This window comes from Salarias fasciatus (genome assembly GCF_902148845.1).
Source record: "Salarias fasciatus chromosome 7 unlocalized genomic scaffold, fSalaFa1.1 super_scaffold_4, whole genome shotgun sequence".
NCBI classification, from domain to species: domain Eukaryota; kingdom Metazoa; phylum Chordata; class Actinopteri; order Blenniiformes; family Blenniidae; genus Salarias; species Salarias fasciatus.
This window is the reverse complement of record NW_021941229.1, coordinates 2,799,756-2,817,194: the sequence shown is the minus strand read 5'-3', so window position 1 is coordinate 2,817,194 and position 17,439 is coordinate 2,799,756. Positions and strand designations below refer to the sequence as shown.

The following is a 17,439-nucleotide window of genomic DNA, read 5'->3' as shown; positions in this document are numbered from 1 at the left end:
CGACCGCTCAGGTTCTTTCATTCTCCTTGTTTCAAGGAAGACGTCTTCTTATGTTCACCTTTGAGTTTTATTTTACTAATGGTCTTTTGAACCAGCCTTTTTATGTTGCTGTTGCACTTTAAATGGATTTTTGGTTCATTATTATATTTTAAATGAAGGAGATATTGGACTTTAAGTTGTTTTTCAATAATAATTATGTTAAAAAGAAGCTATTATGCCTTGTGCACTACTTTTATATATTTAAATTTAATAATTTAAGTTTCTAATAAACAGACAAAACAGTTTTGTTTTTTTTTTGCTTTTTGCCGATCCGAAAAATGATCCGATCCGTGACTCTTGATCCGCAGAACGATCCGATCCGTGAGTTTAGTGATCCGTTGCACCACTGTTGGTTTGTTAGTTGGTTAGTTGGTTTGTTGGTTGGACGGTCAGTTGGCTAACGGGATAATTGAAAAACTTGTGAATGGATTTTGATTCAAACTGTCAACAGGTTAACTGATAAAGTTTTGGTCTTGAAATCACAGACGTTCTGAATGGATTTTAAAGATGTATCGGCTGATAGAAGAGGAATTGACTACATATTGAGTGATGCAGAAAACAATCTGTCTAATTGATCCAGATAAATGTTAACATGTTTGAGATGTGTCCGTGTGAATCTGCACAGTGAGGATGGAGCATCTGGAGGTGGAAGAAGCTTTCATGCCAGCTGGACGTACAAACCGTCCACGTCTCTCCTTCTTGTTTCCTCTTTCACGGCTGCTCCGATATGGATGTGGAGTTATTTTCTTCTGTTAACCTTCAGTCTAGCGAGATGAGCTCTGAGAGCCGGGAAAAGAGAGATATAATTAGAATATTTCAGGGCATTTTTCAATCGATCCCTTGTTGTTGTGTCGGGCTGCGGCTGACGAGGCAGAATAAGTCATGTTTGAATCCTCAGGTTGACGGTTCAAACGCTGTCTTCACCTCCCATACTTCACACTCTCGACATGTCAGAGATACGTTTTCCTCAAATATTGTGCTTCATGTTATCTGTACTGGTCTTTACACAGTAAAGAAAGATTTCTCTGATAGAGTGGTGAAGAAGTGGAGTAAAAACTGCTTATCAGTTCATTCATTTCATTTAACTCAGTCTGGTACATGTGTTGTTTTGTCAACTGTTTCAACTAAAACATGAGTTTTATGAGGAAGTGAGAAAATATTCTGCATTCAAAGTTGCTGTGTTGAAAGTGGAAAACATTTCCAAAAAGCTGTTTGTGGCGTGGAAGTGGTGTGTATCCAGGATGGAGGAGAGGTGAACTGCATGTCCGACGCTCGCCGATACACCTTATAAACCTTATAAAGAAAGAAAGCTGGCAGACGGAAACGGTTCACACGTTTTATCAAGGTAAAAACAGGTTTCAGACCAAGTGGAGCAACGATAACCAACCGAAAAACAACCGATCTGCGGTCTACCTCAGTAATGCACGAGCTACCATCACTTAATAATATACAGGTGTGTTTTTATAGTAAAGAAGCGTTATTAAAATACATAGTGACAGTGTGTGTGTGTGTGTGTGTGTGTGTGTGTGTGTGTGTGTGTGTGTGTGTGTGTGTGTGAGTGTGAGTGTTGGCTCATCGTTCAGTCTCCAGGTGAATCGATTCCTTAGCAGTTATCAGTGAAATGTTTAACTGTTGACATGCGAGTCAGCAGACATTGTTTCCACACATTGTTCTTGATCTTTTTTTTTTTTTTTTCAGAAATCTCCTTCGACAAACATTTCTTGATTCATTTTTCGTGACTCACAGCGGTCGGGCTTCATGTGATGGCCTTACTTTTCAAATGTTCTTGAGAATTTGAGTTGAATTATGAAGATTTTCAGGCATTTGTGAAGAAGAAGTGGGCCGTCGCGCTCGCTCCTGCTTCGGTGGTAAAAGCTTTAAAACAGCAGCCGGCCTGACGCGTATCAGATGGATGGCTTTGAAGGGAATCCGCCTCGATTTGATCGGGCCACGTAACTGGATTCATTAAGCTGAATCTGTCCGTTATTGGATTATGTTTCATATTGGATGGATGGGATCCAATTGTAGATATTACAGCCGTCAGTGCAGCAGGTTTAACAGGAGGGGGGACGGAAACCCACACGGACAGTCCTGACAGAAAGGACAGAATACGGCCGAAGGGGGGTTTAATTGTGAATAATTTCCTGCAGATTAGTGGGATTTGGTTTCTGGAATAATCTGACACCTTTTCTTCCGTTTCTGTCTCTGAACTGTTGCTCGTCTCGGAGCAGGAAACCCGATCAACTGGTACCGCTCGCCGCCGATCGTTGGGAGACAAACATAGCGGTGAGCGGTTTGCCAGGATGTCCGTTTATAGCCGGCCAACCTCCGTTTCGATTGATCGGCGATTACAATACGACGTATCGATCACAGACTATTATCTCCCCGGGCCGTGTTTGCTCTGTGCGCCGTGAGACAGAGCGGCTTCAGGCTTCCAAAAACACAGATAAGAGAGAGCTACCGAGAGGCCGGTTAACTCGTCATCTATTAGTGTGTGTGTGTGTGTGTGTGTGGGTGTGTGTGTGTGTGTGTGTGTGTGTGTGTTCAAACAGAGCTTCCCTCTGACTTCTCCAAACTGTCAACAGTCAGCAGGTTAAAGGTATATTTGCTCCCCAGTTTCAACATCAAACTTTCCTTTCATACTTTCTTGAGTTTTCTCTTTCTCTCTCTCTCTCTCTCTCTCTCTCTCTCTCTCTCTCTCTCTCTCTCTCTCTCTCTCTCTCATCGGTCTTCACTGCTCTCACTCTCCTCATCAGTGTTATTTCCCAGTCGTGTCGTTTGTTCTCTTTGACGAGAGCAGAGAAGCCTCTCTTCTCCAAAGTGAAAACTGATTTCTTCACAGCAGCAGTCAGGAGACATATGAAAGACGTGTGGGACAGAAGTCTCCATTGTCTCCACCTTTGACTCGTCAGACCACATCTGGTCCAGATGTGACAGGAGGCAGTGTATTTGGGGTTTTGTTCCTGGTAACAGTGCTCTTTCGCTCGGCACCGGTTTGCAGCAGCAGTGGTGTGTTTTGGTGTTTCTGGTCATTTTACCTGAATTTTTGTGGCTACTAGGTATGAAATATCAGGGCTGTAGGTCAGTTTTTTTTAAATGGGTTAATCCGATTTTTAGTGAATTAATCATGATTAATCATAGGGACTGTTTGTAAAACAGTGATTTCGTTTATTTCTTGTTTTTACCAAACATGCTGGCGACAGACACTCTGCGTCGGCCTGTTTTCAGTGAGACCCAAAGCAAACACACCTCTGAGAGGCTTTTAAATGACAGGAAAGAGAGAGAAGGGGGATGTCAGCGCCGGCTGCGGCTGATCAAACTGGATTACAGAGGTCACAAACCGCCAAGGTCGTGCAACTCAACACCGGCGGCCTCGGGCGGGAAATTCACCGAATCCGCTCAGGATGATGGACCGCCGTGTCGCCCGGCCCGGGACCGGGAACCGCGGCGAGTCCGCCGCAGATAGAGGCAGATGTGTGCGATGGGAGGTGATGGACGGCGGCGGGAAGACAGAAAGGGATGACATCAAACTCCTCCGAGGCCATTTCCTGCTCGGCGCGGTGACGTCGCCCAGCCAGCGGCCGCCGCCATTGGTCCGTCGGTCCGTCCCGATAAACAAGGCCAGTGTGTGTGTGTGTGTGTGTGTGTGTGTGTGTGTGTGCAGACCTTTGCTCACTGATGTCACCACTCGCTGTGTGGACTCAGATCAGCGGCTGATAAAGCGTCTCTCTGCACACACTGACTCAGTCGCCACGGACTCCGGCTCCCGGTGTCAGACCTCCCTTTGTTCCTTCAGCACCTCCGACACAGACACACACACACACACACACACACACACACACACACACACACACACACACACACACACGAGACGGCGGTCTGTGACAGAGCGTGGGTTCAGACCGGGCGGTCTTCGCCGCTCCAGCTCCTCACCAGCAGCCAATCACACGCCCTAATGATCAATTATCCAATTCTGATCACTTAACGCAGACAAAAAGACTTTCCTGAGAAAAACCATGACGAGGATCACCTGAAGCTCCGGTACTGGCTTTAATAGAACGAGTCATTGATCAGATCGGTATTTTTCTTGATCTGCTGTTCGAAACATCAGTTAACTGTCGCTCTGATCAGGTTAGCTGATCATATGAACTGTGCTGTGCTCATTGATTCCAGTGTTATTTTCTTGACAGACTTAACTATGAAGCTGTGTGTTGTTATATTCAGTCCTCTTTACGCTCCATTCTGCCAGTAGGGGGCGCTGCTGAGACAGCCAACAGCTTTGTGTGTAAAACTGCGTTAACCTGATAAGTTGTTTCCAGTTTGGTTGTGAACTTGGTGTTTGAGCAGTTTGCTCTTTCTGTTTGATTGTGGTTGTTGATATCGGAGTTAAATGAAGACGGTTTCACAGCTTCCAGGGTTTCCAGTGAGGTCAGAAGGTCAGACACACCTGGGCTCATCGTTTGATCTCATAATGGAAGACATAACAGGCTGTTCATGAGTTCAGGGAGACGTGGAGCTGTGGTGAAACCTCAGCCGCCACGGGCTAACCGATTATCATTCAACTGGCAGCGTGACTGACAGCAAGAAGAAACACTTGAATCCGTCTGATTTATTCAACATCGTCTCAACGAAAACACAGCGATTTTGCTTTTTCTTTTCAGAAAGGTTTTGTGTTTACACAGCAGTGCTTCAGCAGAAACACTGGAAACAATGCAGTTTTCATGTTGATCCACTAGTTGGCGCTGTTGGTTGTTTTAGCAACAACACACGTTTTCATGTAAACGGAAGAGGAGGCGTTTCCTCTGCTGGCTCCCCATGGATTTTATTTGATGGTTTTCTGAATCACTTCTTCTGCTCTTTTCTTCCTTCAATCTCTGATTTTTTGTTTATTTTGTGGGGGAATCATCTCCCACTCAGGGTGTTCACTGTGTTTGTGCAGATTTACTTTTCATCTTGTATTGGTGACACCTCAGAGCTTCTCCGCTCAGTCTTTTCTCACATCAGCAGGTGTTTCCTCACGCTTCTCACAGCATCTGAAGTCCTTCAGGTTGTTTGATACGTCTCAGGTTTGTTTTGTGCTAAAAAACGATTGAACTGAGGAAACAGTGGATGTGTTGGAGGGAGAAAGCTGTGAATAGTTAATGTTTTTCATATTTTTAAGGTAAATAAATACACCAATCGGGTGAAATAACTGGGAACAGAAGATATTTTAAAAGTATTTTGTTTTTTTAAGAACAGCTACAAAAATAGTTGCTATCTCAATCAATTACTTTTTTTGCTTAAATTATTTCCTTTAATTAATCATTTTTGGTTCCTAAAAACCCAAAGAGATGCACACGCTACCAAGCACAATGGCTTTTGACATTTATTCTTTTTCATTTTGATCATAGTTTTAGATGGAATAACATTTCTCACCTTCATTCACTCAGTTTAACTCAGGATTTCTCTTGAAAAGTGACAAAACACAAGACCTGCTGTGGAAGGAAGCATCTCTCCGCTCTCTCCTCCGAACACACACTCCTCTCGCTCTGTCCACGGTCGAGCTGAGACGATGGAGTGAAGCACGTTCATTCATCCTCTCTGCTGCTCCATTTCCGGTTATCTCCTCAAAACGGAAGCAGGGAAGCAACACAGTGCATTAAGCGCACACACACACACACACACACACACACACACGCACACGGAGCGGAGTGCTGATTACTAAGTGCTACACGGCTGCGTGTCTGAGTGCTGAGATGCGATGCATCAAGTGTGTGGGTCTGCCCTGTTGTCGCGCTGAGCCGCAGCGTTTCGGCTGCTGCGAGGAGCCGAGGCACCTTCGGCAAGAAGAAAACCCTAAAGCTGACCTCTGGTCCACACCGGCCGGGTTCAGCACGGTTCTAGGAACGCTGGGCTTTTAGTTTTAGCAGTGCTGAACGTGTTGTGACTGGCAGTCGTCCATCAGCGGCAGCCAGTCGATACCTGCGGTCAGTCGCCATCTATTAGTAGCTCCTCCGCAGTCTCTGGATTACATGCACTCTCGGTTTTTCATTATTTTTTTCTTCTTAAATGGCCGTAGTGACAGACTGGAAATGTGGAGCACAAGAAGAGGAAAAAAGCTCGAATTGTCTGTGAAGCAGCTGAAATGGTTAAAACTGTGTTTCTGCTCATTTATTCACAGTTTCAGTGTTGATTCTTCCAGTTTCTACAAATACAACAAATTATTCCAATAAATCAGGAACACTGATACAGTTGATTGAGGAGATGTGATCATCTTTCCTGCACTCCATCGCTGTTGTAACCCAGTAGATTTGTGTTTTATTTGTCTGCAGCAGGTGTATTTTCACACGCTCATTGTGTTGTGCTGTCTGGTCTTATCGTGGCCGTCAGGGCTGAGCAGACTCCTCTGACTGGAGAAGTTAACTGGGAAAAGGATAAAAATGAATTTATTTTATTGTGGCCATTCAGAGACTGTAAGTTGGAACTGCGAAGAGGAACAAAGGTTCATGTTTGTCACTTGTTTGTCGTTCGGTCAGAAGAACAGAGGATCCTCCACCGACGCTTTGAAAGCTGTAGCTGTGAAATCTGTCAGCTTTTTATTGGGTTAACTCTGATTAAGTTGACGATGTTTTCATGTCATTAAACCTTTGTTTATACAGGTCGGCCCCATTGAGACTCAGGGTCTCATTTTCAAGGGGGACCTGTTGGTCCGTCTGCAATACATGACTGAAGTCCTCATCTCACACAAACTGGCCCTGAACCAAAAGATACCGAGCAATTCCAGCCATAACTTCTTGATATTTAAGGAAAAGGCACAGCTAATACAAGCTTATCCAACAAATAAGGTCCTTTATATGATCCATCTCGTCCTGCTGTGATTCCTTCTTTCTTTTAACCAAGACGCTTCATGAGCTTGTTTCCATGTTTCAGCTGTTAGAGTGACTGTAATGATCTCCAGAGGGTCAAAGACCGGGACGCTCTGCTGTCATCTGGACAGTCATGTCACGTATTAATACATTTCCAAATAGAGCTTTGGCCGTCGGGATCAGAGCAGATCCAGGAACAGCAGACAGAATTAAACGACGGTTAAGCGTCGTGGTCGCCGGGGTGGAGGCGGAGGCGGCGGCGGGTGGGCTGACATCACGGCGACGTCCCCCACATCTGCAGCGCGGCGGCGGCGGCTGATTGATGCTGGGATCCAAACATGCTTCAGGCAGCTCGCTCGCTCGCTCGCTCGCTCGCTCATGACGGAGTGTGGAAGCGTCCAGCGTGGCGCCACACACCAGCAGGGAAGTGTATTCTGAAGGGCGACTTTACTACTTACCCTGCACTTATATGCCCTTTGTGTAATGGATACCAAGGCTTAAGTGGTAATGGTGCAATAAAAAAAGAAACCAAGAGAGAGAGAGAGAGAGAGAACGAGAGAGAGGGAATAGAAAGGAGAAGGAAGAGAGAGAGGAGGGGCCGGAAAATGAAGGCGAGGCAGAGTGGAGGAGACAGGAAGACAGAAAAGAGGAGGAAAAGGATGAAATCTGGAGGCAGAGAGAAGAGGAAGATGGTCCTGAGGAGATAACAGAGAGGAAAGGGATTGAGTCAGTGGAAGCAGTCATGAAAGACAAGGGAAAAGAAGAAGAGGAAGAGGAGGACAGCAGCGAAAAACAAACGTTCACAGAGATAGAGGAGAGACGGAGAGAGAAACTCTGTCTGCAGAGTGAAGCCTGTCGGTCGGAGTCTGCCGAGTCCTGACAGACATCTGTGGCTTTATTTATATTCAGCTCTATCGATCCCCAAAGCTCTCTTTTCCATCTCTCTCTCTCGCCCTCTCTCTCTGCACAGCTCTATCTTTACCTTCCCCTCCGCCTCCATCCCTCGCTCTGCGACCGAGACGGAGGGAAACAGCGGCGTCTTCGGCGTTCAGCGTGATTAAAACCTCCTGCCTCCTTATTTATAGCGTTGTGTGTGTGTGTGTGTGTGTGTGTGTGTGTGTGTGTGTGTGTGTGTGTGTGTGTGTGTGTGTGTGTGCGTGCGGCGTCACCCCTGGCGTTTGCACCTGGTGTGTGTGGCTGGATCTCCTCCGGCCCTCCGAGGGACTGGGCGCTTCATCCTGAGGTCATTTGACCTCTGCTGACCTGTGATCTCATGCAGGCTTGGCCTCCGCGGTTCATATACTCCACACCACCTCTCAGGAGCATCACGCTGGCGCAGTTCTGGCTTTCCAGTGTGGAGTTTGCATGTTTTTCCTGTCGTTAAAGGGCATTTATAATTTGGTGCATTAACAAATCAACAAATACTCTGTTTCTGCGTGACCAACTTGCCCCCATGCAGGAATAATACACACACAGGACCCCCAAGATGCTCGACTGCAGCGGAAACCCGTCCAACCTGGCAACACTGAGACAGTCCTGGAATAGACATGAACAGAACCAGACCCAGAATCAGCCTGTTCTCAGTGGAACCCACTAGAGGGACTTTTAGCCTGGCTGGAATTCAGGACCGAGGCTGATTTGGGGAAATCCACTTTGAATACAGTGTTGTTGGACGTCTGAAGCCTCGTTTATATTAAATAGTAAAGAAGTGTATAATATGGGGCCTTCAGTGTTCTTTGATCCATCGTTTTTCATGTTAGATGCAGTTTTTTGCTCAGAGAAACAGTGAGAGGATTGTTCTGGGTTCTTCATTACTTGAGTACTTTCCATGTAGAGTTTGCATGTTCCGTTTGTATGTTGTTTTAGAAAATTGAAATGCCTTCAGAGTCTTCAGAGTTCTGTTGGGTGGATTTAACAGCATCAGCTGAGGACTGAAGACAGCGACAAATAGACTGTTTCTGTGTGACCGTCTGAAATGAAGAAAGATGCCGAGGCTGTCAGGTAATAAATATCCGAGCTACTGCCTCAGTATCAAAGCTGGTTACAACAAGCACAAGTTGACTGCTGGTATCTCCTCGAAAGCCATATGCTCACATCAAATGTACCTTTTCTTGAACATCTTTCGACCGCTGTTGAAATATTCAGCTCCTAGAAAAGACTCAAAGAATCTCAGATTTCTCGGGACGGCTTGTCGTTCTAACCCCTGAATCCCTTTCAGTTGGCTTTTTTATACAGACATGTCTGGCTGTGTAGTGCAGAACTCCCCGGTTCTCCCGCTCGTTGCATTATGGGTTTTGGCGTCCGTCGGCGTGGGAACTGACGTCCGCCGCCGCGGAGGCTGAGGCTGTCACGGAGGAGCTGCCAGGCTGTGATCTATCTCCCAGTCGAAGACCAAAACAGTCTGTAATGACTCTCTGCTCCTCCCGTCTGCCAGATGAAACCCGAGCTCGCCGGCTCCTCACTTCCTCTGCCTCAGCTGCAACTCGCTAATGAACTTTAGCTCCGCGTCGCAGCTTCTCTATTAATCGCAGCAACATACGCTTTATGTAGAAGTGAACTCCAATCTCCCTTATTTTGATCAGTTTATGAAGAAATTCATTTCAGCACACAGATTGTGATTTTTTTTATCTAAGATCAGATGAGTAGTGTGCAGTAAAAGCACCAATGGGCCTTGAATATAGCCATGAGGAACACCACAGCCATTTTAGTTACAGAAATAACTGCCAGTCTCAGCTGTGGTTTGATGTCAAGCCCACATTCTGAAGCAAATCATTCCCATTTCTTTATCTTTACGGAGGTGTTTAACGGTCGGTTCACAGTCATCTGCGTTTTTGAAAAGCTCAAAAGTCGAGTGAAAAACGAGAAAGTGAACAACTTGAAACAGAGCAACGCAGAGAGAAAGTGCGCTGCTTCCAGTTCCAAGGCTCTCAGTCAGTTTGTGACAGAAGGGTCGACCAGCTTCTGGCTTCACGGGGACGTTTCAGACGGTCAGAGGTCAGGAAAAGGTCAGCCGCCTTTCTCTCCAAGCAATTTGGCGGAGCTCTGAGAAAAAAATCGGTTTGTGTCACCGCCAGCCACCCAGCCTTTTGTTTCTCTTCCCTCTCCCTTCACCTTTCCTCTCATTTCTTCTCTCTCCTGCTCTTCCTCCTTTGCACTCCATTTCCATCTCCAGTGTCCGTCCGCCCGCCGTCTTTCTGTTTCCGTGTCTGGACTGTGAGTGGCATCGCCCCGACGCCTTCGCCGGCTCTGAAAGCCTCCATACGAGGCGGCGATGAGTTTGCCGTGAGCCTCGGCAGCTCTTCAGGCTCGCCACTCGACTCAGCCTTGCAATTGAAGTGAATTGAGAAAAAGGTTTTAAGGTGGAATAAAGCCTCTCAGCCGTCGTATTGGATGACTTGACCTCTGGTCAGAGGTGATTGTGACCAGTAGTGGTCTTTAAACCGTTCTGTACAGACGCAGGTAATAGCCGCATACCATGTGAATGGCGTCTTTCTTTTTTCTTTAGAAATTCATAAAACCCCGTGATGAGTTACAATTAGACGGCTTGCTTTTCGCTGCTCATCTCGTCTGCAGCGAGAGGAAAATCATCGCTCTCCTCTTTGAAGTGTTTCTCTGCAGAATGAGTTAACAGTTCACGGGTTAGAGCTCTATTCAACACAGTTCGCCATCGTTCACCCTGGAATTGGAATAAGTAGTGAAGATTTATTCTGACTGGAGCTCACTGGAGTCAGGAGTTACCAGACCTGAAGTTCCATCAATAAAGACGCAGTGGAGGCAGCTGCAGAGTTACTCCCAACTGTTAAACAGACTGCTGTACATGAAACATCGAACATACTGCAGTTTGCATCTGGAAAAGGAAATATTAAAGCTCCACACTCAGGGTCTCCTGTGAGGAATGTCTCCACTTTTGCAGATGACGCTGTGGTAAATAGATACTTTGCTGGTCGAATTCAGAAGCCTGAGCAGCACAAGCATTTTGAATCCTCAACTCTGTTGTTGTTGATCTACTTGCAGAAAAGCGATAGATGTGCACGTGGAATTCTCTCTGACCCAGAAAAGGAGCCTTTCCCCAAACGCTGTTTTCAGACTCTCAGTGCCGTCGGCGTGTCGACAAACAGCCGGAGATCTGTGACAGTTTACCAGTTTCACTTGAAAATGATGGAAACGTGTGTACCGTATTGGCCTAAATATAAGACGACCCTGATTTTTCTAATATCATCTTGTGAAAATAAAAATATGTTCAAGACAATAAGGTTACTCATAAAACAACTTTTTATTGTACAATTATTCTAAACTCAAAAACTCACAACAGAGATAACATTTCACCTGATTTAAGATAAAAAAATACTGCAGTATTAAATAAATTATATATATATATATATATATATATATATATATATATATATATATATATATATATATATATATATATTCTTTCTCAAAATAAGCAACAATAAGCAACAATTAAGTAGCTTCAAAGGTTCAATAACTGCATAAATGATGTAAATAACTTTATAATCATCAAATTCAAGTTCTATTCAACTTCATGAACATTAATAATACAAAATCAGTCTAATATATCTTGGCCGCTTGGCGGTTGTTTGTTGACTGTGCTGTGTTGATTACCATCAGTTTACCATGAGTTTTCCCCGCTGATGGTGTCCCACGTTGATGACATCATCAGCACGACGGAGCAAAGCGAAAGTAAACAATGCACAAGAGCTCAGTCCCCGGTACTTGTAGACGAATCGTCTCTCTGGTCTCGCTGTCTTGACAATACTGGGTCATCTTGACGAAGGAAAAATCACGCTGTGTCTGAAAACAACAAGCACGCCAACATAGGCACGCTACGTCGACGTCATCATGCAAATTACCGTTTCGGAATGCCGTTTAAACACTCTACCATTGCCATGAGAAGGTGATTGTTAGCGGGTTTAAACAGGGTTTTTTGGCCAGTGGGAAAGGGGTATCAGACGCTCCATTCACCTCCTGGTACTTGGGCTCTCTCTAGCGGCGCAGATGTGTAACGACAATCTAGTCCTCGATTGTAGTACGACCCCGTTTTTGAGAATACAGTTCCTGGAAAAAAATATTATCTTATGCTCGGGCCAATACGGTCTGCACAAAGGTTCTAAACCACACTTGATAAGCGCCTTTGTTAACACTCTGACTGTTGATGCTGACGTAGCTGAGCAGCGGGTGGCGGAGCGGCCTGGCGGCTTTCAGACTGAATCCAGGACGGCGAGCGGAGCGGCGAGGGCTTTCTGCCGATCCGCCGCGCCGTTAGAGACACTTTCAGCAGCGCTGATGAAAGGCGGAGGAACCCCACCTCAGCAATTCCCGTCAATTCAGCCCTTACCTTTCAGGAAAACCCCACCGCCCCCACCCCCCTCAAACCGGTAAACCCCCTTTTGAATAATATAATTGTGTGTTTGATCCTGACTGTAACCTCACCCAGAGGGGGGAGGGCGGAGGAAGAGCCTGATTGAATCACTCACCCGTGTTCCCTCGCCATTGAATGCAGACGCCTGGTCGTGTGTGCGTGTGCGTGTGTGTGTGTGTGTGTGTGAATGCTGCTCTTGCATTGAACACGTAGGTGTGTGTGGACTTTGGGAGCCGGCGGAGGGTGAAGTCCTGCTGAGCCGCTCACCCAGCTGCAGGAAACACGATCACATCCCATGAAAAACAAAAATAAAAGATCTATTAGCAATAAAGAAAAGAGTGTTCAATGAATTTTTGATTACGTGCACTGTGTTAACGACGCCGGCGTTTAGCTGAGCTTCCTCCACAGCTCACATGTCAGGCCACCGTTTTCCTCCTGAGCTTATCAGTCCGATCCACTCTTTATTATTTCTGCAGTCACACGTGGATAAATAACCTTCATAGAGTTTAATCAAATTAAAGTTTGGATACATTTCCTACAGCTTTACTTGATATTGCTGTTTATATTTTTAGATACATTAACACAAAGGCTAACAGTCGTTCTTAATCCACATTCAGCAGTGTCAAATCTGATTCATGATAGATTTGAACTTATTTAGCTTTTACTTTTGGCACTTTGAGCACAGTACTCGGCATGACTTTGGTTTAAATATCATCAAACCTGATAAAGTTTTAGTTCAAATGTCTTTTCATACAATCCTGAGCTGTATGTAAATTGTGCAAAAGGACACTAAAATGCGTGTATTGGTGATATATTTTCATCTCTAAACCTGAAAATTATGAAAGTTTTCTCAAATTTCACAGAAGTAAACAAATGTCTTTCATGGTTTTGTTCGGTTGGGGTCACAGCGGCTGCTGCTCCTGCCGTGTATTTTTATTTTTTTACCCTCGATTTCTCTTAATTTATGATATTTATGGGAGCATTAGTGAGTTTCACGTTTCCATTCGAACTCCAGCCGATGAAAAGAAGTGAGAGTGCATCTCTCTGCGGCCGCCGCTCTCAAAGCCTCATATGCTAAGTGCAGCCGTGTGATAGATGTAGCTGTGAAAATAGCGCTGGTGATCAGAGCATTAACCGGCCGCTCTGCTGATATATCGCTCTGGACGCTGCTTAAAGTCTCTGGTCTGCCGGACGGTTTGAGGAATCGCAGCCATCCCAGCGTTTGTGTGTGACGTCCCGAGCTTGTTTTCTGCCCGTCCGTCGAATGTTTGATCTCAGAGATCGTCCGGTAAATAACTGCGTCCAAAGTCCAGATGAAGCAAGTCTGACCCGACCGAGCCTCTCCGCGATCCGAGATCGATGCCAAAGTACCGATATCTGCTCTGTACGTTCTAATTTTAGAAGAACTTCCTTCTGTGGAAACTTCAGAACTTAAGAAAAAACATAAATATGCCAGAGAAATTGTACAGTTACTAAACTACTTTAGTGTTTTATATTTACAGCTGACAAAAAATTTTCTTTCTTTAAGCTACAATTTAATTTACAATATTTTTTGTCCGCAGTATTGCACATCAGCAGTGTGAGTAAAGGCAGAGTTTGAAAACATTCCGTCTCGTTTCCTTCACAGCAGAGAATTATTAATAAATCTGAACACTTTCTTGCAGTTTATCTCTGATGTAATGTTTGTAGAAAAATGATTTAAACACAGCAAAAAAACAGACTTACGGTCAGCGTGTTATTTGTCAAAAATATGTTGAAAATATTAGAAAAGAACCATATAGACTGAAAGTCTCTGTTTTTAAGTGACTAAAACATTATAATATGATGAATGATACCATCTGGGACCACAAGAGGTCACTGTTTGACCACAGAGTGATGCTATTTATCATTGTTACTGTTGTGTACTGTCGAGTGTTAACATTCAGCCTGCAGAACTGCAAGAAGAAGAGTAATTTCATCTAAATATTCCTGATAATGAATGTCTTTGTCTTAAGAGTCGGACTAACAGAAACTAAAGGATGAGTGTGTGTTTGAACTGGACAAATCAGGAACATGTAGAATAAATACAGATTAAGAGATTCTCCTCATCCGTGGTGTTTAAACCTGGAACAAACAAGCAAACAGTGGAGCAAGGGGTGTGTGTGTGTGTGTGTGTGTGTGTGTGTGTGTGTGTGTGTGTGTGTGTGTGTGTGTGTGTGTGTGTGTCAGTCCTATCCAGAGATCAACAATGCCACCTGTCAGTCATGAGCTGTAACTACATCTAGTCCACACTGCACTCCTTCACCTGGAGAACAAAGGAGGAACACCTCCGTCTCTCACACACACACAAACACACACACACACACACACACACACACACACACACACACACACACACACACAGTTGTTTGCACCTTCAAACCCTTTAAATCCAGATAGGTTGTTTTTTTAATGTAAATGAAATCATGAATAAAAGCTGTGAATGCCTCCTCAATGAGGTCGTGTTCGCACACACACACAGACACACACACGTGTCAGATCTGAGCTGAAAGTGTGTTTTTATGTGTGTGTCAGATGCGTTGTTATCATGAAGCACAGGCAGTGAAAACAGAAAGCTGCAGTCTTTCATTAGCATGTGTCTTCAGGTCGCTAAGCACTGCGATAACAGGATACTGGAGCAGGAGGGAGAGTGTGTGTGTGTGTGTGTGTGTGTGTGTGTGTGTGTGTGTGTGTGTGTGTGTGTGTGTGTGTGTGTGTGTGTGTGTTTACAGCGAGGCCAGTTTCCTCTTACATAATAGTTTTGTGACTGAATTGAGTCCTTAACCTGATTCGTATTGATCAGTCGGGCTCTGACTCGTGCATACTTAATTCAAGGGGGTAATCAAATCAAACACACCCTCACCTCCTCCCCCCACCTCCTCCCCCCACACCGCCACCTCCTCCCACCGTCTGAGACACAACAGCAGAGCACATTCTGTTGTCGTCTCCGATTGTAACCAGCCGCTGCTCCACCAGTATCAATGAAGACAACACGACACATCGTTAAAGAAAGAACGGAAATCTGTAAATACGACACCAAGTAACGCTTCCGTGTGGCCTCAGTCAGACTCAAATCAGTCTGAAGGTCTGAAACATTCCTGAACGTCTTTTGAAGACAAATAGCAGCGAGTCCGCTGGATCCCGCGCTGTGTGGACGGACACAGAGACATATCGATGTGAGCAAACACGTAAGCTGCAGAACGCAGCCAGAGACTCACTGGAGCTGTTATTACACTCAGAGGGGTTTTCAGAGAGCAGGACGCCGCTCTTATTGGCTGGAGACAGATGAGGCATCAGGCCCGAGATTATTTGGAGACCACAGAGGTCTGACTTCATTCTCCTTCTCTGCCTTTGTTTTTTATTTTCAATCTCCGCTAGGTTTTTTTCCCACATTCCGAAAAGCCAGCTGGACTCGTTTCATCAGTTAAATCGCTGCAGTTCCGTCTTTAGTGGCACAAAATGTTAAAAGTCCAGCCTGACTTCATGTCGTTTGGTGGAGACAGACTTCACTCGATCACTAACACGTTTCTCTTCTGTCCTTTCGTCCCCGTCCCTCGCAGCGTGCAAACGAAAGGAGCAAGACACGGGAAAAGATCGCAACAACACACCAAAGAAGTCGCGGCTGGTCTTCACCGACCTGCAGCGGCGCACCCTGCTGGCCATCTTCAAGGAGAACAAGCGGCCGTCCAAGGAGATGCAGCTGACCATCTCGCAGCAGCTGGGCCTGGAACTCAGCACCGTCAGCAACTTCTTCATGAACGCCCGCCGCCGCAGCCTGGACAAATGGACAGACGACGGCGCCAGCCCCGGCGCCCAATCCTCGGCGTCCAGCACTTGTACCAAAGCGTGATCCGAGACGGCGAGAAGCCGGGGGGGGAGGGAGGGAGGGAGGGGCGGGGAAAACCCGGTGGAAAACCAAACTTTTTACATTATTTTTGTTTGTTTGTCCGTCTTGCTTTTGTCAGTGGTGACAAACTGAGAGAGGGGCTGCTCACTGCCACGACCTGCTGCCCAGCCGCCGTCCGTCCGGCCATCACACCCCCACCCAGAAGCCCAGGGGCAAACCCACCACCCACACACACCTCGCCTCCTTTCAATCAGAGACTCTCACTTCTCATGTCTCCTGTAGGACGATAAGCTGACACACTAGCCCAGATACCAAAGACTAGAAGACAGAGAGTGTTTTCTAATATGCAATATAAGCTAGGAAACAACCAAAACAAAGAAACCCAGAAAAGCTTTATGACTGCAGAATGTGATGGAAAACACTCAGATTCTCTCCGTCGGGTGCAGAGATGTTGTTGCACTACTGAAACCTAGAGAGTGTGACGTCGGAGAGCAGCCGACGGTGAAGCTCACGCCGCTCTCCTTTAACCAAACCAAAGACACACGAGCAGAGGAGGCGAGTGGCGGTGGAGCGTGGAAAAACAGCAGCGCTCGAAAAGACGCAGCGACAGGAGGAACTCAGCGCAGGCCAGTCTGTGAGCAAACACCAATACAAGAGATTTAACGATGGGAAATAGTGAGAAAGACATTCTTTTTTTTAATGTTGATCTTATCAATGATATTTAACTCATTCCAAATCCGATGTGTTTGTGGCAGTGGAAAAACGTGAGAGATCAAAACCTCACAACCCAAAGAACTGACCAGGGCGCTCTAAAATCAGCTTTTCAAAACAAAACCAGAGGTTTCCTGAAAGAGTCCAGTTCAGTTGACCGTGTCTGAGTTTGATTTCAACTCCGCCTGGACTCCATGAAGACCATTGTTTATTTCAAAGAGTCAGAGTTTGTTTTTAAACAAAGACCCCGTTGAAATCTTAATTCCTGAAAATCAAATGCTGAAAGGTCAACTGAGTCTAGATAAATGAGATCTTGATTCTTTAAACTCAACTTTAGCACAGATTCGGATTCTTGACGGAGTGTATTGAAGTTGAAAGGATCTGGTTGTAGTTTGAACTTTAACCACTCCTGAAGGAAATCTTCTTTCAACCCACTCAGGCTCTTTCAAATCAAACCTGGACATTCTCAACTCAACCTGGACTCTTCAAACACAAAGACATGGAGCTGGAGCGATCGGGAAACCCTCTGACCTGACCCTGATGGTGTTAAAGCAGAGCCAGACTCCGGCCTGGTCCCTCTAAATTCCACACTGCTG

General features: G+C 45.6%; 1 protein-coding gene across 1 annotated transcript in view; it reads left to right on the top strand.

The window, feature by feature from the left end:
* Positions 1-16,162, top strand: part of onecut2 (one cut homeobox 2) — a 29,810-nt gene extending 13,648 nt beyond the window's left edge. Inside the window, exon 2 of the mRNA XM_030084394.1 lies at positions 15,846-16,162. Within this exon, the coding sequence (XP_029940254.1) occupies positions 15,846-16,135 (290 nt within the window). The 3' untranslated portion in view covers positions 16,136-16,162. The remainder of the gene's footprint in view (positions 1-15,845) is intronic.
* Positions 16,163-17,439: the final 1,277 nt, after the last annotated feature.